The sequence below is a fragment of the Equus caballus genome, chromosome 23, assembly GCF_041296265.1.
Source record: "Equus caballus isolate H_3958 breed thoroughbred chromosome 23, TB-T2T, whole genome shotgun sequence".
NCBI lineage: Eukaryota > Metazoa > Chordata > Mammalia > Perissodactyla > Equidae > Equus > Equus caballus.
This window is the reverse complement of record NC_091706.1, coordinates 25408354-25433209: the sequence shown is the minus strand read 5'-3', so window position 1 is coordinate 25433209 and position 24856 is coordinate 25408354. Positions and strand designations below refer to the sequence as shown.

The following is a 24856-nucleotide window of genomic DNA, read 5'->3' as shown; positions in this document are numbered from 1 at the left end:
GAGAGATCCTTTGCCAGTAGCAAAACATAAATACTGAGAATGTCTTTTCTGGGTCACAGTGCAAGAAAGTGGAGAAACGGCAGATTTTCTGGGGCTGGGCCTGTGACCTCTCTCTCTGCAGTTGGTTGAGAGGCACTGTCCTCTGTGATACTGTGCCAGTGAGTCTGCCCCCACCCTCCGTTAGATCCACAGCCCTTCCTGGGTGTCGTATAAGTTAGTGAGGCCTGCCTTCCTGATTGAGAGAGAGGAAGAGCCCTGAGCTTGAATCGATACCTTACAATACGGTTGCCCAGTTTGTAGCACTATCTGATCTCAGTACTGTCTTAGGACAGAAATGCTTACCGTAAGGGATTTTATTCGTAAGTCTCCACTCATAAATATTTCTGCCAACTAGATATGGGACTGCTATTATTCTTCCCATTTCATGGTTGTGGAGATGGAGTCCCAGATCACTTAGGGGTTTGCTTAAAGTCGTGGTTCAGCTGGATTAGTAATTAGAGTCAACCTGGGATTTGTGAGTCCACTATTGTATCATTCACAATGTCTGGTGTGCTTTCCAGAATGTTTTGTCACTTGAGTCTGGATGCTTCCCTTGCCTTTCCATTGCTGTCCCGCAAAGCGAACCTTGAAACTGGCCTGTGACTTCCCTATCTTATTGGATGGAGCACCATGGCTTTACACGTTGGAGTCATAAGTTCCTTACTTCTCTCATTGTCCAAATCTAGTGAAGTCACAGCATGCTGCTGCCTCTCCCTATGCAGTGTCTCCTTTCCTTGCCTCACCGACACTCTCCAGCAGCCCCTCCTGTCTGGCTGGACTGCTTGGCTGACCTCGCGGCTGATGGCCGTGCCTGCAGCCTTTGCATTCCCCGCTCCTGGATCTGGGCTTGTGGGAGCTCAGGGTCCACTTCTGTGTCTGTCTGCATGGAGTCATTCTTGAGGGACCCTTCTCCACTCCTGGAAATCCAGCTAGTGTCTCAACATGGCTCTGTCCTCTCATTTTACTCCTTACCTGGGTGATGTTGTCCACTCTGCTGAGTAGATGAATCCCATTTTTTTTCTTACTGGGTGACATTGGTTTATAACATTATATAAATTTCAGATGTACGTTATTATATTTTGACTTCCATATAGACTGCATCGTGTTCACCACCAAAAGTCTGGTTGCCATCTGTCTCTTTGCAAATGTGTCTCTTTACCACTTTTGCCCTCCACCCACCAGTTTTTTCCTACAACCTAGATCTCTCCTCTGAGACCTTTCTGTGTAACCCAGTCCTCATTTCCCTTCACTGTCTCACAAGTACTTAAACTCAGCATGTCCCCAGGTGACATCCTTCCCCACTAGCTTGCTTGTGGTCCAGTCATCTCTATCTCGGGAAATGCCCAACACCATCCACCCAGTTTCTCAAGTCAGAAACGTGGAGGCAGCTGATGACTGCCTTTCCCTCACTCATTAGCCACACCCAGTCAGTCGGCTGGTCTGGAGTCTACTCCCAGTTACTCTTGCACTTGTTTAGTTCTCTCCAGCTATCTGATCATGGTGAATTACTTAACCACTTTATTCTTTGGTTTTATCTGTAAAATGAGGACGGAAATAATCCTCTTAAAATTGTTTTACACTTCAGTGAAATATCTGGCACGGAGGAAGCTCCGTGAATGTTAAAATGAGGAGGAGGAGGAGGAGGATCAGGAGGATCAGGAGGATCACGATCGTGGTCAGTGCTTTGACCACCATATTTAGGGTGACTCTCACCATGTGTAACTGGTCTGACCCAGGTGGAGATAATCCCAGGAGCACTGGGCTCTCCTGGGTCTGCTTCTCCACCCTCATCTCGTGCTGCCGCTTTCACTTGCCCTGTCGGAGGAGCGTGAATGTCCCACACTCGTGGAGCAGGCTGATCTTTCGCCTGCCCTTGCCCTTTCCCCCATCCCTCTCTCCTTTGTCTAGCAGACTCACTGCACCCTCAGGGAAACAGAGTCCTCTGGAAAGCATTTTAAAATACCCTGCATTCTGTATTTTTTCCCAATGTCTGTGTCATTTGCTAGGTTATGGGCTCTAAATCTTATCTTGTTCCCCTACTCTTTTCTTGGACTGTCACAGTGCCTAGTGTAGTAGACAATTAGAATAATTAGTATAGTAAACCTAGTATGGCTAGTATAGTAGACAGTTAATGAAAATTGTGGAATTAATGTGGCTCACATGTTGCTCTCTCCCCAAAGCCACTGTAATGACTTCAGCCAAAAGGGGTTTCTTCCACTCCCTCACCTTTGCATTTCTAGGGCTCCTCTGTGTACCCACCTAGGTACCACATGGTGTCTGTTACTGTGTTTAGGTCCATTTGGTCTTCACCTGAACTAGATTATAAACACTTCAAGGATCCAAATCAGTTCAACATTCGCTGCTGTTTCTCCTTAGCTGCTAGCTTAGAGTAGGAGTGAATGAATGAGCTGATATGTGAAAACATCTGGTTGAATTTCCTAAGCCTGTGGTGCTACAGGAATTCATATTGTTCTTATTCTGAAATTATCTTTCATCCTCCATCTTTCCTCTTGTGGTATGTTTTGTGGTTATAAATCTCTTCTGTCCTTCCACAGCCACTCAAATATAATCAGTGGCAAGAAGAGGGTGGAGGGCAGAAACGCACTGGAGTGTCTTGACCTCCTGTCTGGCATTTATCATAGCTTTCCCAGGAATTGTCCTTGATAGGTCCTTGCTGCCTTCCAAATAAAGTTCAGGCTCTTTAGCGTGGCATTCAAGACCTTCCACAGTCTGACCCTAGTGAACCCTTTCTGTCCTTATTTTCCTCTGTTTTCTATTGCATGCATCCTGCACTCTAGCTGAATGGTTTTTCAATCCTGCCTGTCCAGTAGAATCATTTGGGGAGCTTTAAAATAAAATATTGAAGCCTGGGTTCTACCCTCCGAGAGCGCGAGCTCATTGGTCTGCGGTGAGACCTGGCTGTTGGGGTTTGTGAAGGATCCACTAGTAACGTTATTGTAAAGCCAGGCCTGCAAACCGCTGACTAGCTCAGAGTTTCCCATGAAATATAATCTCTAAGGCCTTTGAGAAGAAAGAGTTCCATAGTCAAAGAAATTTGATTAGTACTGCATTTTATATGCCCCTTTCCAAAGGTTATAACTAACGTTGTCAAATGATAGACTGAGATGTCCAACAGGAAAAAAAACTTGTTTAACTTTAAGCTTTGTGAAGTTGTCAGATCAGGGAGCCCTTTGTGTCTACATAATACCTGTTAATATCTGCAAGACTTGGTATAGAACCTGCTTTGGGCAATGCTGCTTCCAGGCACATCTCAGTATTTGTTTTTTTTTTTTTTTGAGGAAGATTAGCCCTGAGCTAACATCTGCCAATCCTCCTGTTTTTGCTGAGGAAGACTGGCCCTGAGCTAACATCTGTGCCCGTCTTCCTCTACTTTATATGTGGGACGCCTGCCACAGCATGGTTTGTCAAGCACTGCTGTGTCCGCGCCTGGCATCCGAACTGGTGAACCCCGGGCCGCCAGAGCGAAACGTGTGAACTTAACCTCTGCGCACCAGCGGGCTGGCCCCTCACATCTCAGTTTTTAAGTCACTTCTTTATTTGTCCTTCGTTGATCATCTCATCTAAACCAGACCCACCCCTTGCCCGAGGCTTCTCTCTTAGATGCTTTGTTTTCTGCTTTGCATTTCTCAGTATCTGAAATTCCTCCTCGTGTAATTGTGTGTTTCCCTCTCTCTCCTGTCCCTACAATGTGAACTCCATGACAGCAGGGACTCATTTGTCTTGTTCACCTCTGTGTCTCCATGCTTGTGTCAGCACCTAAAATAGGCCTGACAAATAGTAAGTGTTTAATAATAAATATTTATTGAATGGACAGAAAGGCAGTAATACATTCATGGTTTTGGCTTTTTCTAAGGTACACGTGTTTAAATGTTTTAAACTGTGTGCACAATTTAATTTCAAAGCAGCTTGAAATACATTTTAAAAGTAACTTCGGATGCAGGAGTACAAATCCATGACGACAGTTTCCTACGCCTTTAATTTTCTCAACCTGCCTAGTAAAGTACTGAAAGGAAGAAAACGAGCAAAAGTAAATGTGAGCCTGATTAGAGGGAAAATGCTGTTATTTTTCTGATTGTAGAGAGTTCTCAGTCCGTGGTATGCGACTTGTTTTTTGTTTATTAATTTTTTAACCAGCTTGTCGCAGGCGGCTTCTCTTGGTGTGCTGGGGTCAGTAAAAGAGTGTGGGTGAGGATCAGGGAGTAACATTGGACTTTTGTGTGGGATACACTGCACCAATGACAAAAACCCACAAAAAACAGACAAGAAATTAGTAGATTCTAAGTAAAACCTTCCTAATTGTTAGAAGCCTCCCACAGGGAGTGTATTCACACAGGTTTGTCAGGGACGGTAGGGAGTGGATTTGTGTGTCTGAATCTGTACGTGGGATCCCGTGTGTGTGATGCTGCATCAATTCCTGGACTTGTTGGGAAGGGATTCGAATAGCATGTTCTCCCTAGGGGTCCTCCTGCTGCAGCTGTGTCCGTCGTTCGCCATACCCGGCTCTGGCTGTCCAGCTTTTGAGCTGGGTTGAGATATGTGAACTGCTCTGCACCCGAGGTAGTGTGTATAGTCCCTGTGACCCACGACACCTCGAATTATCAGAAACTGCTCTGTCTTCCTGTGAGACCAGGGTGTTGGCACATGGTGAGGGCCTTGCCTTGTGCTGTTAGTATTATCACATGGGTTCACTCAGGAGGTACCATCATGGAGATTTGTCATGACTCAGCGTGCAAGGTGCCCTCTTACAGATACCTCATTTCCAGTGGGTCAGGGGATCACAGTCTGGTGGGAGTAATCTCAGGAAGGGGGTTGAGTGGCATCTCCTTTATTGTATTTCTAAAGTAATCTTTTAAAACACATGGCCTGCCAAGGTTTCAGAATGGAAATTTTAATCATTTACTTATCAGTCAGAAATTGTCCAGAGTGAATTTGCATTTCCTTTTGTGGCCCACTGTGATTACCTAGTATTCTTTTGGAGCAGCATGGCATCCTAAATGCCAGAAAAGATGGTGTTGGGCAGGTAAACAAATCAAATCAGAGTATAAGCAGGTCTTCCAGATGGCTGTTCCTTTACGATTGAAGTGCTCTATTCCCAAACAAGATTGGCGTGCTTGCAGAAGATTTCAGGAGATTTCCAACCACCTAACTTGAACTGCAGTTTCTTCTGTTCATTCTACAAGTTTTTTTGAGTGTCTTCTATACACCAGGCAATGGGGTATAGACAAAAGATAGCTCTGCCCTCCTTGAGCCTACATTCTCTGGGACCTTGCTCCTCAGCGTGTGGTCTGCAGACCCACATTGCCAGTATCCCTTTGGAGTTTTTTAGAAGTGTAGACTCCCAGGCCTCCCTCCAGGCTGGATTCTAACAAGATTTCCAGGTGATGAGTATGTATATTAAAGTTTGAGAAGCACTACTCTGGTTCGTGTAAACAAAAACATAATGTGCGATAATTTCAGATGATTATAAATGCTGTGGAGAAAAGATTGTACTGGGCCAGAGAGTGACTGGGAGAAGGAGCCATAGGGATGGTGAGTGAAGAAGCCTGAGGAGGTGTCCTGTGGGCTGACACTGGGGTGAGGAGTAGGGAATGAGCCCTGAGCAAATCTGGGGAAGGCAGTTCCAGGCAGAGGGACTCCTCCTTGTCCTTGCCATGCTTTTTGTTCATCTCCGTTTTTTTGATGCCAGGATCAGGCCTCTGCTTCTCCCCTTTTCTGCCGTAGCCGGGCTGGGCCCATGGATTCACTTGCCCACTGTGCCTGGACCTGGTTGGCAGGCGGTATGAGTGCACACAGTGGAAGAGCCAAACTCTGATTTTGATAGGAGCCAAGCTATTTATCAAGGCAAGAAAACAGTCTAAGGGGACGGAAGGGTCTCGTGGCAATGATGGCTTCGAAGAGTTGGAATTTTATATAATTGGGAAGAGGAAGAGGAAACTAAGAGAGGCTGTGCTAGGATGAGAGGAAAGGATATGCTGAGGAACATGGATATGGATGAAGATTTGTTGAAAAATGGAGATAAGCAGGAAGGGAACAGAAAAGGAAGCCTTTAGCCTAACCTCAGAGGATAGGCTGGAAAACAGAGCCTGGGTCTCAGTGTGTGCAAGGGGCTTATTGCTCTCCTGTACATAGGTGTCCTTGGGAGAACTTGGTAAGGACCATTTGTGGTTTTTTTCTTTTTGGTTTTGTTCCAATATCCAGAGCTTCTCCGTCTTTAGGTATCTCTCACATGCATTTTAATTGCATAAATCATGTTGGGAAAAATCAAGGTGAATGATCTTCCTCTACTTTGGGCACAAGGAATATTTGTCCCTTCCACTGTTGCTGGGTATGAAATGCTTAATTGTAAATGAGCATTCAGAGGCGCCTGTACATTTATGTCAGTGGGAAGGAGTAGGACCCAAAAAAAAAAAAAAGACATTCAGAGACAGAGGAGATGAGAAAGCAGAAAGTAGCTGGCAAGGCTTGCTGTGCCACCCTGGCCCAGGAGTGAACTTGACTGTCTCACTGCTCAGATTAATCACGTTCTCTGACCAGCTCCACCTTGTTCCAAGAAGGTTGAGGTTCAGCTCACCAGGGGAAGTCATTTCCTTCCCCTGCTGCTAGAATCCCACTTTTCCCTCCCTTTTTTTTTTTTCATTTTCCCTACCTTTTCCCTCTGGTGAAGCTGAGTATAACCATGATAACATTGGTTACAATGCTTTTCAGACTTGATAACTGAAATGATTTGACCTTGTAAGAGTAATTAGTTCTCTGGCACAAAAATCATCATTCTCAACCTTGATGATATATCACTCTTAACATTTGAAGCCATATTTAAACACAATAACCAGGGCCCAGAAGATGTAGGTAGAATAATAGGCAAATATCTGGCATTTCCCTTAAAGACTTTCTAGAAAGCTCGGGAGGTGAGAGGAAGGGGCACGTTTTGCTTGCCAGTGCAAAAATGCATTAGTAAAGTACAGCTTCCCCTTTGGGGACAGATTGGGATAGTTTCATGAAGTGTAGGTATACTGCGATACTCGTCGGGAAGGACATTGTCCTGCACGCTCCTGCTCCAGCACCACAAACAGCAGCACCGGTAGATGGGGTACTGCAGTGTATGCAATTAACTGAGCTGCGCACAGGGTACTTGATGGCACACTTAGCATGCAGTAAAAGAGCATAAATATGCGTTGAAAACACAAAGCAGATTGTTAGTGCTTGAGGACTACTGTTAGAATCATTGCTTTAGTTAAACTCATTGGGTGAGGCGGGAGGGTGGGTGGGTAAAAAAATGGTTGAATATTGGCACTTTGATGTTGTTCAAGTAAGACTGAGAACTCCTAGACAGTACCTCTTTCTCTTAGAGGAAGTAGGATGATGAGACCTTTTAAAAAGTTTTAATACTTTGCAAAAAAAGTCTTAGTCGTTTGAAACAGTCCTTTCGGGACCTGTTAGATGTCCTGTTAAATTGATTCTTACAATGTTGTCACTCATTTTATTGTTTTATTAAGCAATATAAAGTATTTTGCACAAAATAAGCACCTCAACTAAAATAAAACTTGGGTGTCTGGTTTACCAGCTTGCTAGCAGTGCTGACAATACCTCTGATCTAAACTCTAAGCCTTATTCTAGTCTTTTTTTTTTTAAATACGTAAAATTTGTTTTATTTGTTACATGTTCTTATCTCTTTTGTAAGGTTGAATTTTGATGACAAGATAAAAACTGAGTTGTCAGTTTTGAGAAATAGTACTACTTGAATATTTTTCCTTATTTTTAGTCTGGATTTTTATTAAGTCAGGAGGAATTTCTCCTTAGTCCTCTGGCTTTTTAATCTAGGGGCAGGCAGTTTCAGTTCCAGAATTTCTCAGAAAATTTGGAACACATCTATGAACAAATTGAGATAATTTATTTTCTGACTGATATCAAAAATTGCAGTCCTGGTTCTGTAGTGGTAAAAGGAGGCTGAAGGAGAGGGTTGCAAGATTTATTTGTGCTTATTCCAAAAAGGATTTCAGACAGAATAAGAAGGAATTTTTCCTCATTTTTTAAAAGTGCTTGTATATAATGAATGAGTATATGTTCTTGATAAACACTTAAAAAATAAATTTATCTTTTAAAAAAAGTCTTTCGGCAAAGCAACTGTTGTAGAAAACAAATTAATTGTAAAAGGTTATTCTTCAAGAATGTTTTCCTGAAACTATAATTGTTGGGGCTTTGAGGGTTTTTTTTGTTTATTTTTTGCTGGTTGGCTGCTTCCTAATAATGTTTCGTTATTCTGTTTTATTTCAACAATACTGTTTAGTAGCGTTCTTATTTTGATGAGAAATATTTTTTAAACCAACAATTGCTTTTGATATATGTCTCTGATTACTAAAATAAAGTTATCTGTACTTTCTCTCAAGTTTATTATGTTGTTAAAATTTGTTTAATTTTTTAAGGAAATCATAGGCGGAAATAATCTAGATAAAAATTAGATTTTTATTATATTAGGGCTATTAGAGGGGATGTAATTTAATTCAAGTGTAGGCTTAGCTAGTTTTTGTCTTACTTAAATGACTAATGTAAGTTGTTATAAGTGATAAAGAAAATACATATTGGATATTGTGTGCTTTGGTGTTGTTGCTTTTTAATCTAGTGATTGAATTGTGGCGTTTCTTTTCAGTGCGTGGCATTGCTTTCACATGATGCAAGGTAGTTAATAAATTTTCCAATGTTCTTGAGTTGGAGTGTGAAGAAAAAAGGGACGAAAAGTTCTTCCCAGTGTTTTCCTGTTTCATTACTGATGGTCATGCTCCCAGTTGAGTGGCCGTCACCACTTGGGAGTGAGTTAGCCTGTCAGCGCTCATGTGCCAGGTGTTGGGTGCACAGCCAGGGTGTTTTCATGGAGGGCCGTTTTTTGCCAAGTTGCCCTTTTCTAAGATATCTTGCCCAAATAGGTTTTTTTTTTTAGTGGAAATGGTCATCATATTTATTGGTTCTTTTTACTGGAGGGTGGTGTAAAGATGGGAAATTAGAGGAGAAAATAGAATGGTAGTGAATTTTGTGGGTAGGAAAATACTATGTGTGGAACTTTTAAATGAATATTTTGATGGATAGGGGAAGATGTCATGGAAGTGTCAAAAATTGTTAATGTTTGACAAACTTTGGCTGCAAAAACAATCATTTTGTTATATTTTGGCATGAACAGTTGTCCTTTTATTGGGGCCATTAATGCTGTTTTGGAATATTCATGGGCATCTACAGACAGTCGTTTAGCAGTGTCCGTAAAGCATCAATACCGCAATAACATCCAGGAACCCTAACAGCAGTATTTCAGAGTCTCTGCCTGGTTAAATGGGCTATCTGTGAATGTACTTGCTCAGGGATGCATGAGCCACATCACCAATAAATTTGATTGGAAGCTGCAGCCCTGGCATAGGCTGATGGATAGCAGATTAGAGCCCTGATTAACCATGTGATTCGAAGACTGGGAATATATTGTCTAAGCAAGATTCATCAGACGCAATCAGAATTTCAAGTGGTCAGATGGAATTCAAATGTGTATTGTGGCTTTTCCTCCCATAGTGCTTTTCCTCCTAGGTTGCCTTTTTTCCCCTCTCTTTCCCCAAAGCTGAAAAATTCTTCTTTGATGAATCTGCTCCTTACCCTAAAGCTGTCTGTCTGTTATTCATCAGAAAGCAGGTCGCAGTTCAGTGAGCAGAAGAAAAGATTTTAATAGAAGCTGTGCCAAGGGCTGTAATGCATCATTTTAGGGCCCTAATTACATTACAATGACAAATATCAATGGTGACAACAGCAATAACCTACATCCTTTAATGGCTGTGCTGGAAAAGGAGTTTGGGCCCCACGCCATTAGATTAGACTCAGTTTCAAAACATAGGCCATTAGAAGTGTGTGTCCACAGTATTATTGGCTGATCCCTGAAGCCCAGTGGAAAGGCCTGTAAATAAATGATGCCTCCCTAAAGCTGGGTCCTATGGGACAAAAGAGGCAGAATTAGATGACCACGGAAGCCGCAGTGTTTCCGAGGCAACTTTAGCTTTCAAAGTGAGGAATGGCCTGCTTAATTTTATGAAATCACACACACTTCCCACCCGCCCTGCCGCCAATTAGCCTGACCATGAAAATGCCTTGGCAGGACAACTTAAAGAAATTAAGAAGTCTTTTAAACAAAAGGAGACCTTTAAAGAGTTTGGAAGATTCCTCCCCCCCTCCCCTTTTCTGTTGTATATGTTAACATACAGAATCAATAAGACAGCTTTTCTACTTTTCTACATGTATTTTTAATAAAATGTAGATTTCTTTTTTTCATGGTTGCTCAGAGTTAAAATACTCTAGGTCCAAAATGAAAGGAGCCAAATAAATACCTTCGGTTTTATTTTGCCAGATGAGTAAGTTTCCTTAGAGTAGTTTTTATTGCCTAGATTATGTAGGCAAACTAAAGAACTCGGTTTTCTTATGTGCCCACACATTTTTCAACCCTTCCAGCAAGGGACTATTTTATTTATGTAAACAACATAATGAGGAAAATATGCTTGGCAGATGGTTCTAAGCATTAGAATTATCAGTTTGGTCTGCCCCAAAGTGTCTCATTATCTTTATTCTCTCCCCCTCCACCTTTCCCCACAAAAAGCTTAACAAGCCAACGCCTTTGAGACACAGTGCCTTCAGTGTGGTGAATGCTGCTCTCTTTTCTCAGCTCACACTGGAATGTCACCCCATAGCCACTGTGCTGTGTTCGTCCAGGTGGAGAGTGGTTTGGTGATTCCCATTGCAGCTTTTCATGGTGGTTTAAGCATTCTTAAAGGATAGCTAAATGCTCCATGGGGCCAGTGCAGTAAATTAAATCAGGTCAGCACAGTTGGGTCCTTATTCACTGCTGCTTATTGGTGCTGCGTTTTTGTCCATCCTCTTAGGAATGCAGACTGGAATGGAAAGCTTAGGTTTGAAACTTCATGGTGAATTTGTGTTTTCTCTCGGCTGGCAAAGTTTTTAAGGTGCTGGCATTTAAAAGATTGCATAGCTACAAAGTCAGAAGGGTTGCTGATGAAAGACGGAAACCTAGATTGCATAAGTAGAGTGTCACTGTCATTCTGGTCATGACTTAGCAAGAAAAAGAGCATGTTTGTCCTCTTATAAAATGAGGAACTGACCCTGGATGGAATTTATTTTAAGAACCTCGGGAATAGCAATTGCTTTATGTTTTCTGCCTCTCAACACTTGTCTCCTTTACCCCATCGCATTATTAAAATAGAAGCTATTTTGTATGTATGTATATAAAAACCCACATATTTACATGTCACATACATGTCAAAGAATATCAGGAGCCATCTGATAATACAAATTAAGATGAACATCAGTGAAGCTCTGGGGAGGTTTTTAAAAAAACTTGATGGTAGTTCTTTTCTTTTTCTTTCTTTTTTTTTAACTTAGTGTAGCATCCTATTGGTATAAAATTTTTGTACTTACAAAAATTATTGGAGAATAAACTCTGTTACCTGACATTATTGGAACTTCTGAAGATCTATAGTACAATGATAATGTTCCAAGGTTAACCTTCATATACATACAGATTGCTTTCTGCTAAATACAGGAAGATTTTAGCATGTTCTAAACTTTGCACAGTGAAAACCCTGTTGGTACACATTTGGCATTTTTTATGCTTGAAGAAAACATGCCATCCTCCAAGAATTTAAAACTAAGGATCTGAATTAATCAACTTACTGGGTTAGTTGGATGCCGTTCTTTGGGAGGTTGGGGATTTTGTTAAGTCCCGGTGCCTGTGTTTGAAACAAAGCTCACAGATGCAGAAGTTTAGTGAGTTATTCATCGAGAGGCACTGGGATGTGGGGAAGAATGTCTCTTTACATTCTAAACTAAAATCTTAGGAAAAACCACATTAAAAAGAACAAGGGTCCTGTTGAAGGCTTTTGAAAGCTGATTTCCAGTCATGAAAATAAAATTCCTTTTTATGTTGTCCTGGTGCTTGAATAAGTTGACTTTTTAAGATGAATGCTGGTTAGTAAATTGTGCTATTAATGTGGCACTGTTGTCACTGACTCCTTTTAATAGGCTTGCTGATGAGAGTTTTTCTCTTCCTTAGGAAATATGCCAGCCAGAATATAAAGTGTTTTTTAATATCATCCTGTTAATATTTCGGGAATTTGTAACCAGCTGACTGTTCTCTTTATTGCTTTTCTTTCCTTTTTTTTTTTCTTCTTTTTTTGCAGGCAGAGATTGTCAAGAGACTGAATGCTATCTGTGCACAAGTCATTCCTTTCCTGTCCCAAGAGGTAAGGCAGCTGGTTTCTGGGCCTGGGCCAGCAGGTGCCATTGTAGCGGTTTTGCAGAAAAGGGATTGTGGAACTGACTCTCTGGCCTTGTCTCTTGGTGTTTGTATTGCACGTTTCTAAGATACAGTGTTTGCATTCCAACTTCTACACCTTATTAATATGCAGTGCCATATAATTGTTTATATAATGGAATATTTTCTAATGTGCAAAGTAAAATTCAATTGGTAAAACATTTTGCTGTCATTGGATGACATAGTGTTGCTCAGAATTTTGACTGTTTGTCATAATGGCATCTAATAGGGTCAAATGAAAAGTTTCCCAGGGACAGGAGCTTGTTCTACACTTTTATCACTGGCATTAGGAGTTGGCAGAAGACATATCAAGTAGAAAGGCTTTACACAGTAAACAAACTAATGCAATTTTTTGGCTAGCTGCTTTGAAAAAGTTACTTATTGGGGCCGGCCCAGTGGTACAGTGGTTAGGTATGCACATTCCACTTTGGTGGCCTGGGGTTTTCCGGTTCGGATCCCGGGTGCGGACCTGGCACCGCTTGGCAAGCCATGCTGTGGTAGGTGTCCCACATAGAAACTAGAGGAAGATGGGTTCGGGTGTTAGCTCAGGGCCAGTCTTCCTCAGCAAAAAGAGGAGAATTGGTGGCAAGATGTCAGCTCAGGGCTAATCTTCCTCAACAAAACAAAAACTTATTATTACCTGATGAAGTCTGTGTTGTTGGTTCATTTGGAAAAAGACAGGCAGCATAGACTCAGTGGACTTAATGCTCTGGGTACCATGGTTCTCACCCATTGCCAAGGGCTGGTGTCCACTCATTCGCTTTCTCTTGCTCACCCCCAGTGGAAGTGCATGCTGTCTGCAGGTACCCACAGTGGAATGAGGAGACGCATTTCTACTGCCTGGTGACTTCCTTCTGGCTTTTTTTTCTCTGTGTTTGCTTACTTCTGTTAGTTACAAAGTTTAGGTGGGAGTGCTGGAAAGGTTCATTTGCTCAGGTAAGATCAGCTGTGAGAAGGAAGAAGCTAGCTAATGGAGTATCTGCATATCTTGCAGCCACAGTGCTTTGTGTTGTGGGCTAGAAGGCACCAAGTCACTGTCCTCCTACCCTTCAGTTCTTTTAAGTGTGTTGCGCCACCGCTTTTCAGGAGAGCGGTTCATTTGACTGCCTACAAGTGGGCATGTGCTGATGTTAGCGTGCAACTGGTATTTGAGTATGCGCGTGTATTATACATAGGTGGGTTCCTGTGTGTCATGTTATCTGGTCTGAGCTGGGTTAGACCTCAGTAACCATGAGTACCTTTCATCAGCTGTGTATCCCATGGGGGTGCTCATGTTCACAAACCGTGGACCTAGGTTAACATCCTGAATTCAAATGCTCTTCTGGATCACAAACAACAAAGGGTGTCTTGTCTTTCTCCCCCTTTAGATGTGACCACAAAACCACCACCCACTGTATCCCCATTTACCTACTCCTACTTAGGTTTTGCTTGTGATGACTAGATTAGATGGAGTGGTAAAGGAGAGTTAAGGGGCCTGTTTGCGTTTCTTTGGGAAGCCTGGCTGCCTTTGCCTGATGCAGACCAGTGTGTATTTCTTCTTACTTTTAGCAGGTCTGCTTGATGGAGATGGAGAATGGGAAGAATGTATAATGCACAGAGCTGTAACCAGGCTGAGGTGTCATACCCCAAGGTAGAGAGAAAAGCTTGAATTATCCCTGGGGTGGTATTAGCCCTGGACCTCTGCAGGCACAGACCCCTATGTATAATCACCGATACAGCGTTTTCCCATGGCATTTTTGTAGGATTTGTGGGGTTATGTTCAGAAGTGGAAGGAGGTCTTAGGGGTGTTGATGGAGGTGATTTGCCAATAGGTTGTTTTCCCACGTGAGTTCTGTTGTTTCTGTGAGCGGGTCCAATAAGAACAGAATGTGTAATGTGAGTGGTGCTGAGCAAGACTGGACTGGACTTAATTGGCGAAGAAAGTTGTACCCTGTAGAGGAAAGCCATGGGGAGATGCTGGCAACTCCTTTTCTGCTTGAGGCTGGGACTATAGGCATCATAATCTTACCAACTATTTATTTCTCCAATATTTTCGCATTTCTTGGTTGAAATCCTTGATTCATGTGTAATGAATGACCTGTGTCATGGTTTTCTAAATCCTAATTCAGTATATATCTTTTGCTTACTTTGGATTTAATTGGCTCTTCTTTTTTTAGTTTCCTAAGGTGTGTGTTTATCTTTTACTGTGTGGGCCACAGACGCGTTTGCTCCTGTCCAGTCCGGGCCTCTCTGATGTTTTGTGTCTGAACATTGCCCACCTGGTTCCTCCTGTGGGCGTTTGGTGAGCCTCAGACTCCTCACTTCTACCCTGAGGCCAGATGGACCAGAATCTGGAGGGAGGGAAGGAGGCAGGTTCTTAGAGGAAGATGAATTCTATTTCCTGTCTCCTCAGAGGCATGGAAAATGACCCTTGCATGGCTGCGAGCGTCACTCGGTGCCAGGACTGAAGGCTCTTAATCTGATCTTTTAACACCGGCTCTCTGTGTGACGGTCTCACTGCCAAAACGGCAGCTGTGGCATTCAAATTGATTTTAAAATGTTTTTATTTAAAAATTAAGTGATTGTATTCAGAAAAAAAGTGAAACATTCCCTGAAGACTGGTACATAAACTGCAGCCCAGTGGTTGATTTTGGAGTTTGACAGGAACAAGAGGTAAATTTACAGACATCTAGGTGAAGTCTATTTTTAATTTAGCCTCCCATGTGCTGATTAATGAACCTGCTTAATAATGCTTGTGTTTAGTTTGTCACATTTTCTGAAATTAAAAAAAATATATAGTACTGTATGATAGCCACTCAATAAATTGTTTTAATGGCAAGACTTTTTTTTAGAAGTAAAGGTTGTATAATTGTAGTTCAGAAGTACTTGAACTGTGTCTATGTATATAACAATCACAGGAAAAAGAACTTTCCTATTAGATTTCACTAAAACATTTTTTAAAAAGTTATAGCCAATATATATCTTAATGATGTGCTTGTTGCACTCACAGACCACTTCCAAAGTCCCGGGCGTTAGACGAAGATATTGCCACCTCTTACCATTAAAGTGAGGAACTGCAATTCTTAAAATTTTATAGGATCCCTACTATCAGAGAAATGTTATGAGTCCACCTCTCTGAAGCTGTTTTTTGCTCCCACTTTCTTTTAGGAATGGGTAAGACTGATCTATCTTCTGCTGCCCTCCGATTTCTTCTTTAAAAGGCAAATCTCAAAGTCACAAGTGGGAAGCTCTTCTCTATCCTGCTTTGGGTCTCCTTTGCTGGGGAGGAGCTATAAATAATCAACTCCCTGTTGGCAGTTCCAGAAGCAAGAGATGCCAGGATGATGACAGTCACATCTGGGTCGAGTCCTGGCCTCCCTGTTAGGCCTTGCTTGGCTTACTATGACCGAGTTAAGCTGGGTGACCTTTAGCAAGTGATTGCCCTCACTAAGCCTCAGTTTCCTTGTCCGTATGATGAGGTTAATAATAGCCTGGAATGCGTGTGATCCCTGTGAGGATTGCTTGGGATTATACACATGCGGTTGAGCACACAGTGAGCACCTCCTCATGTTGCCCGGCAGTAGTACTGGCTGCCGCGGCGCCAGGGAAGCTCCAGGTTTTCTTCTGGGAGGACCTGGAGCCAGCGCTCCCTCCCCTTTTTAGTCATTGCCTTCCAGAAGAATGCAAATTGGTTATCTTCCCTCTAATGTCCTTCTTATAGAAGGAAAAAAGTGTAAATTAAAACTGAACCCAGGGCTGTGAACTAGCTAAAAAATCTCAGTGAGGCATATTAGGTAGCCCCAAGGGTGATTTTCTTCTAGCTCCAAAAATTAGTTTTCCAATTTAGCAAACACCTGTCTCTCCTCAACCAGTAAGCAAAGATCCAGAAGGTGACAGCTCTTCAAGGTGGTCAGCCTGTAACGCTCCCCTCTGAAGGAGCAGTGGTTTAGGATGGGGCTGGTTTTACCCACACAGCGCTCTAGGAAAACAAGCTTCGCGTCCATTTGGGGAACTGGCTGTTTTGAAAATACCTGGTTGCTGAGCTGAAGTTAGTTTTGTTTTTACAAGTAGTTTATATGGATGGACTCTCCTTTTCATCAGTGATTTCAGGACATAGCTTGTAGACCATTAGACCTTATGGGCCCCTCGGCAGAGTTGAAGGATGCGGGTAAGTACGGACTTAACTCGAGTGCCCCACCCCTCAACACACCTTTAAGGAGATTCTGATGTAGATTTAAAACTATGTGCTGCTTGTGCAAGCGTTTCTGCTAATTTGGAATCCGACCAACTCTGCCTCTTACTGGCTTTGTGCTGGGAAAGTTGATCTCTCAGAGCCTTAATGTTCCTATAGAATGGCAAGAATAACCCCATCTTTATAATGTGTATTGTATGTATTAAAATGTAAAGCACTTGGGATAGTAAATGCTAGTTTTGTTTTTTTCCCTTTCCTGGGAAATGGATTCTATTCCAGCTTATTTTGGTTTCCAAGACCTTTGGAGAGGAAGGACTTTGTAAAAACTGGAAGAATTCAAGGTATATATTTCATAAGGAGCTGGCTGGCGGTCTTCCTGTGAAGGTAGCTGGGCCATGCGGCTCCAAGGACTGCTACCAATGGTGGGCAGTTAGCTCCACACCGATTATCTTTCAGAAGGAAGGGAATACTTTCTGTTTTTGGTAAACCAGTAAGTATTATCTTAATCTGTTAGATTGCTTAAACATTATATATTGGGCACTAGCTGAGGACCTGATTTGGAGGATTTTTGGGTTGGCTAGGGTATGTTTCATGGTGATCAACAAGGTGCACCTAAGACCTTTGAGAGCTTCAGACTCCTGGTGGGCTGTAGGTCAGTAGGTGAAAGGGTCTTACCTTATAGTTGAACATCTTTCCCCAGGGTACAGTGGTATTTTCAGAAATGTGTTGCTCTGCTAACAAGGAGCAGAGTTCATTGGAAGAGTTATGTGAGAGGCAGTGTGGTAAGAGCCTGAGGTCAGGCTGACTTGGGACCAAATCCTGGCTCAGCCGCTTGCTTCTCCCATTATCATGTTGAGCAAAATACCAGCTTTTCTGGGCTGCAGTTTCCTCATCCATATAACATGGTATCTGTGCTGTAGGGTTTGTTATATGAGGATAAGTTACAGTGTAAAGGACCTAGCTGGGTATTTGGCTGCTTTAACAGAGATCAAAGGAATGGTGATTTAGTGAAGTTAAAAGCTGCTCTCTCTCTGACATAACAGTTTGCATAGAAGCAGCTGTAGCTAATTTGGTGACTTCATGATGTGGTGAACTCAAGTCCCTTCTCTATTGATTTTCATCATCCCTAGCACCATCACGTCCTGCCCCAGCCAGCAGGAAGGTAAAGAGAGAGAGGGCGTGTGTGTTTTCTTTTAAGGGCATGATGTCGAGGATGCTCACCTTTTTGCTCACTTTGCAGTGGCCAATGCCTAGTTCCCTGCCCACAGCCAGCTGCAAGGAGACTTGGCAATGTGGTCTTAGCTGAGTGGCCATTATGCCCACCTAAAACTTATACTAATGCAAGAGAAGGGATATCAGGAGATAACAGGCAGTTGATTCTAGTCACAGTGCTGTGTATTAATTAACAATAGTGGTCATTATTATTATTGCCAGTGTTGATTTGAAGGGAGGTCCTATTGAACCAATGGTGTGTCTTTGCATGACAAACTTTAGCTCTGACTAGATAGTCAGCACAACTCATATTTTAATTTATCACAGAAAATATACAGTAATGCATAGTTCTTGTTATAGAAGTCTCCTCCCAGGTCTGAATTGTAAGGAAGAGAGTCACCTGTCAGGTCTTGTTTATCATTTATCCATTCACAAAAGGTGGAAAGGAACTCACATGGATGGTATGGGCCCTGTGGGCCGTCTAGGTCTAAAAGCACAGCTTATGTTTATGCTCATATTTTAAAAAGTACAAAGATTCTTGAAGACACCTCTCAATCAAATGATGGGTAGAGCAGATCACACATATGCCTGCCGTGTTTTGTGGTAGCCATGCTGGAAGGAAAATGCCACTTGAAGCTAGAAAAGTTATTGTTAGGGAAATCTCATCTTGTGAGTGGAACATTTTTCAAGTCTTTAAATTAGTCCTTTCCACCTTACCTATCTCAGACATACTGTTTTGTGAACATGTATTGTTCTTGAACTGGGGAAAATGGGATCAAATTTTTTGACAGTCTTCCTCTCGCATAAGTACATATCGTGGAAGATGTATTGGATAAATCACTCTTTGTTTTGTAGAGTTTTAAGACATCTTAGAAAAATTAACTCAGGTTGATTGTTTTGTAGCATCAAACTTGATCCATTTTAATGTCTTGGGCCTCAAATCATTTCCAAACCACAGCCTAAAGTAACCTGAAATGTGTATACCTTACTGGAGGGAGTGAGAGAGCATAAAAGTGGTTCCTCATGACCAGTGGCTTCCTAATTCCCATTTATTAAACCCATAGTCATCCTTACCTTTGGAGAAATGGCATTATTTATCTTTAACCTTGTTTTCAGCAGATTGCTACAACTTGTTTCTAGTCATTCAGTGCCAAGGAGGATGAATATTCCCCTCCTCCCCCACTCCTCTGTAATTCCTTAGCTGAATTTTCTTGTTCCCTGAGTTACTGAAACTGGATTGCTCCGAGGCTGCTGGAGGAGCCCTGTGGACCAGACCTCCCGAGTCACGGGGAGTCAGGGCGGTGCCCAGCTTGGAGGCCCGGGCTTACCTGTGAGCAGCTGGTTTTCCTTGCATCTGTAAATATTGATTTAACAAATGAAATAAAGAATTCAAATCATTCTTTTGACTACATTTAACAGTAGTTCTATGATCATTAGAATTTTTAGAGTATAAATGGGAAATTAGGAGTGAAAATTTTAAGCCTTCTACTTTTATTCTTATATTTACCTAGGGAAAAGGGAACATTCGAACCTGAATGCTTTTTAGTGCAAATTTAATTTTAACTCAAAGCTTGGTTTTTATTGCCCTGTTAGCTTTTCTAACGGGTAGTAGCAAGTAGTTAGTGTTTTTTTGCCAGAATTCTGTTTGTTTGGGTGCTCTGCATTGCATTTAAATGGTAGAAAATATACAACTTATGTAATGGTGATAATAGGCATTTATTTAAATTCCAATAGGCTAGAATAGCTAGTGAAATCAAATGATACATGAATTTCTATTTTGGACATGCCATAAATTTGGTTCTTTTAATTTGATGGAAGACCAGCCCTTTCTGAGATATATGAGATATAGGTGTATCTCAAATGCTGTTTATTTGGCATCTGGGTTAACACAGTACTGATTTACTCTGAACCACATTTTACATGTATAGAATAATGGTAAAATGGAAGTTGAAAAACGTGATCAGTCACTTTCATATTGTGCCTTAGGGAGGAAATGAACAAAATGCGGTGGTTACATGCACTGGTGGCAGTGTTCTCGCCTCATAATGGCACCAGGTTAACTCATCTTATTGCTTGTTAACTTTGTAAGGAATCAATGGCTTGTGATAACACGGTTTGATGTTAGGAGAGCTTGGCTGAAACCACCAGAGATCCCCTGATAAGTATGCAGTGACACCCGTAAGTCTGTCTTCAAGAGCATTCATTAAATGCCAGCAGCCTTCACAGGAGACGTCTGCTTCCCAATCAGGGCCATTTTATCAGAGTTAGCAAGGTATTATGACAGCCCCGTATATCTAAGGAATGTCCTGAAGTAACTAATAGACCTGGATTGGGGCTTTAGAGGATTTGGTCCATTTTTCTGATTTCCGCATTGGCCCACCTTTTATTTAAAATGTATTTTTTCCCCACAATACTGAATGAGGTATCAGAGAGCATAATCCTGTCTCAGGTACCATGGTTGACTTATTGGCTTGTTCTACATGACCATGTGTTTTGGTGATAATTGGATGTTTGGTGAGATCCTTATGGTGGCATTATGGCCTGCTTGTCCTCAGCAAGTGAAAGATGATTCTCCAGAGGGAGAACTTTTTTTCTGCAGGTTTAAATGTGGACCACCTTCCAAAGGCAGCAGTGCTAAAAACCCTTATCTTTATGTGTCCAAAGAAATTAGCGTTAATTTGAGAAATTGATTCATTTCTTTGACTTTCAGTTAGGCAGTGATTGGATTATTACTGGGGCTAAGCTATACCATACTTTAAGTAGAGATGCATTGCCTAATACAGTAGCCAGAGCCATTTGTGACTATTTGGATTTAAAGTTAAATAAGGTTAATAATTCAGTTTCCCAGTCACGTTAGCCACATTTCAGGTGCTCATTATCCACCCATATGTGGCTAGTGGCCACCATATTCTTAGCACAGATCTAGAACATTTCTGACATTGCAGAAAGTTCTATTGGAAAGCATGGACTTGAGCTTGTTGGATCTATCAAAGAATGGCCGATCCCCAGCTGAATGAAAATGGAGAAGACAAGGCTGAAGGATCAGAAAGAAAAAGACCTTGGGCATTATTTCCCAAGGTGTGCTCCTCAGAGCTTTAATCCCATATTCCATAGCTGAAGTTGTTTGGAAAGCCCTGTGTACATATTCACTCTGTTTGAGATTTAAAGCTCGAAGAAGACCTGCAGTTTACCAGATGTTAGCCAAATTAAACCTGGTTTTTTTTTTTTTTAAAGTAATACCTAACAACTTATGAGACCAACGTTTCCTTGAATACCATTTAGAAGAGGCTGACTTGAGGAGTTTTTGGTTAAATTTGAGGCTTTTTTGTGTCAATAAACTTGGTAGAGTTACTGACAAAAGCTCAGTAGGATTTTAGCCTGACTTACTGGACACGGACATTCAGTTTGTTCTGCTCAGCCACACCTGGAGTACTGTGTCTAGTCACGTCAGGCATCAGGCATACCAGAGGAGTAGCCCGGAAGATGAGTGGCCTAGAGCCAGTGACCGGGGGATATTTATCCTGGAATAGAGAGAATTGAACACAGGCATTCTGCCATCTTCAAATACCTGAAGGGCACTCCAGTGGAGGAGAATTTAGAGGCAAAACTGGGGCCAGTGAGAAGAAGTTATGGGGAGTAGATTTCACTCACTATTAGGGCCCATTATTCCCAAATGGAAAAAAGCTTCTCTGTGAGGTAGTGAATTCCTTTTCAGAGGATGTAATCAAGCAGAGGCTGATTGATTACTTACTAGGGTGTGACAGAGGAGATTCATCATTAGATATAGTAATGGCCTTTGACCTGTGGTTGGTGCTGCAATGCCACCATCCCATTCCCCTCAGCCCAGGCAGCATTTAGAAGTCTGTAGGCATTTGGAAATATGGAGGGTGGTTTGTTGGTTGGTTGGTACAGTGCTTGGGAGGCTACTGGCATCTGGATCTCGTGATTTCTGAAGGCTCTTTCTAGTTCAGATTGAGTGGTTTTTCATGTACATGTGGCTAATGATTCCTGTTGGCAGAAAGGATCTTTGGTCCAAGTTCAGGCCTCAGTGTCCTTCACCTAGAATACTGCGTTAGCCTTCTAGCTGTTCTCCCTCCAGTCTGGTTCACCTCCCTGCCGTCTGGCTTCTTCTTATTCCCAGGTCTGTCTTACTAAAATGCAGAACTGATGGCACTCTGCTGCTAAAAAATTTTAATAAAAAATGTCTTACCAGGATAAAGTCCAACTTCTTTGCATGTCATGCAAAGCCCTTCAACTGTTTGGGCTCCTCCTGCCTTACAGATTTCACTTCCCACTAGTAGTACGTGGTTCTATAGGGTAGGCCTGTGTCGTACTCAAATGACTTAATGACTTTATGCGCTTGCCTTTGCTCTTCTTTTTGTGAATACCTCTTCCACTTTAAAGAGTTTTGCATGAGTGTCTTGCCACACATGCCCAAGAAGGCCCTCAAAATCCTACTGTGCCTTGTCTCTCCCAACTTCCCCTACCCTAGTCTCCTCCTCCAGCCACACATTCTTTCTCTTCCTTGACAGACAAGCTCCTTTCCCCCTCAGGGACCTTACGCAAGCAAGCTGTTCCCTCCCCTTGGAATTCTTTTCTCCTTGCTCTTCATCCACAGAGCTCCTGCAGATCTTTCAAGTCCCAGTTGTTGGGTCAGCTTCCTTAGGGAGTCTTCCCTCAGCCCTAAGATTAGGTTAGATAATTCCCTGATAAGTGATTGCATAGCATCCTGTAATTTTCTTCATGGACATTACTCTCCAACTGTAATTACTTTACAGAGCCTCTTGAGTATTATGCATTGTCTGTCTTGTTCATTATTCTAATCTCAGTTCCTACCACAGTGCCTGGTGCATAGTAGGTGCGGAAATAATTGGATGAATGAATAAGAAAACAAAACCCTATCCTCCTGCCCCAGGAAATGTGCTGGCCGTTCCTTCCTGTAACTTCCCCTGGGATTCTCTCTCCTATATTCTGGTACTGTAGGGCACTCTCTATGTCTGGAAGTTCTGTGAGGAGGGGGACCGTTATCTCTTGCTCACTTGTGTCTCCACCTGTCAGGAGTGTCAGTGTTGTTCATTATAAGAATCATACTTCATTTTACATCTCTGTTCTTACTACCCCTTTACTGACCCTATCAATAAGGGAGATATTTTAAAAAATTCTAGGATATAATATAGAGTTTTTTATTACTGTTTTTATTAGAGGTATCACATCTATTGCCATGCCCTAAAGTACTTTCATGGCAGGTATTGTCATTGTAATCTCTTCTGAGAAGCGTACGTTAAACACGGATTGTACACACTTTAGTGGTTTGTTAAGATCTGTTTCTCAGCAGGCTTTGTTGGACTGCTGAGCTTATATTAATTATTTCAGCCTCTTTCTTGTAGAAAAAAGTTTTCAATGCTTTTCCAGAACAAATGCAAAAATAATTTTATGATGAAAGTAAGTAGGCAAGTGATTTAGCATATAGAATTTCATTTTACTGGCTTTTTTTTTTTCCAACTGTGCTTGTATTCATTAAATCTCAATATTTTATTGAGATATAATTTACACATCATAAAATTCACTGATTGTAAATGTACAATTTAACGGTTTTTAGTAAATTTACAGAGTTGTGCAACCATAACCACAATGTGTAGGGGTTTTTTTTTTTTCAGGATTTTAAAAAAGATTATCAATCACAGTATTTTAAAGAATAAATAATTGGGCATTCTTTTCCTCTTCCAAATCCCTGTTAGAGGCCCCCTCTCTCACCCTTGGCTTATTAATATATTCTCAGTGGCATTTTATTTGGTGGCACTGGTGAAAAGGTCACACCGGGAGCTCATATCTGAGTGAGCAGCTTGAGCAATAAGAGCAGCCATAGTGTTGCCTGCCGCAGATTTCCTGGGGCTGGAGTGGCTGTCACCACTTGTGGTGAGGGGGCTGAGGGGATAGGCAGGAAGTGGGAGAGGAAATGAGATGTAGGGTGGAGTGAGGAGAGGAACAGATGGGGCAGGGGAAGAAAAGGGGAAGAGATGGCAGACATAATGGGAAAGCCATCGTGGTTCTGAGAAGATGTGAAAAACTTGCTGTATTTTCTGAATCACAGAGCTTACTTGTTAAAATTTGAAAATGGAAAAAAAAATGCCCCCTGTGGGTCAGTTTATGGGAGTACTTTAGGCTTCTTTCTCGAGTGTTCATTTTTTCTTTTGTGATCGTTTACCCCTTCTTCCCCAAGTTTTAATTTTCACCCCTTTCCTGGTGTGTGCTGCTTTAGTCTGTGGTGTAATGTTACTGTGTGGCTGAGTGAGCAATGTTGGGTGTTTCTGGTGCTTTGAGAGCACACAGGGGAGGAGGCATTCTTTCCCTTAGGGAGCTTCTGTTCCAAAGGTCCTTAAACAGCAGATGATTCACAGTTGTAAGCAGAAATAGGGAAGTAAAATCCTGAACTACAGGTGAAGTTCAGATGTGGTATTATAGCCCATGGCCATTGCCATGAGAGCAAAGGGAGGAGCTCAGTTGTGACTTCCATTGTCATTTTAGATTTTTAGCAAGAGTTTCTATAGGAGCATGTGAGTGTTATGGTTCACTGGTGTGTTTCTGGTTTTCTCAGTAAATGCACTTGATTTTAATGCTGAGCCAGAGCGGTTTCAGCCTAAGGCATCTTTGCCCATCTTGGCAGTTGGAATCCAGTTTATGAAGCAAGAGTTGATCAATCTTCATGGTAGGAAGGGCTTAACTAGATGCATTTTCTGCATCTCTGTCTCATAGAAGTGTTCTTTGAGTACTTAATACAGAGTAGATGATATTTCAGTAATACGGAGATTTTTCAGTAATATACAGAAATGGCACAGAGTAAGAGCTTAAAAGCTTTTGTTGAATGAATGGGTGCATGAGTGGAATGAATGATATACCTCTTGGATGTATACACATGTGGTGTTTTGGCGTCTGTTTCAGTGTTTTGGACATTTTGCGCAGCCATTGTTGAATGTTGGAAAGTAAGAGGTGGGAAATCCCATAAAATTTCCATGCATGTACTCACTTTGAGTACTAGATAAGTCTCAGAGTCGTCCTACATGTTATCT

At 41.9% G+C, this 24856-nt stretch overlaps 1 protein-coding gene across 12 annotated transcripts in view; it reads left to right on the top strand.

Moving 5' to 3' along the window:
* The window catches only part of TLE4 (TLE family member 4, transcriptional corepressor), a 141655-nt gene that overhangs the window by 22806 nt on the left and 93993 nt on the right, over window positions 1-24856 (top strand). For 8 of the 12 annotated variants that reach the window (XM_023627160.2, XM_023627159.2, XM_023627153.2 and 5 more), the window contains exon 5: window positions 12273-12335. The exons of the other annotated variants lie outside the window; for them this stretch is intronic. In XM_023627160.2, the coding sequence (XP_023482928.1) occupies window positions 12273-12335 (63 nt within the window). The remainder of the gene's footprint in view (window positions 1-12272; window positions 12336-24856) is intronic. 12 annotated transcript variants of the gene reach the window in all.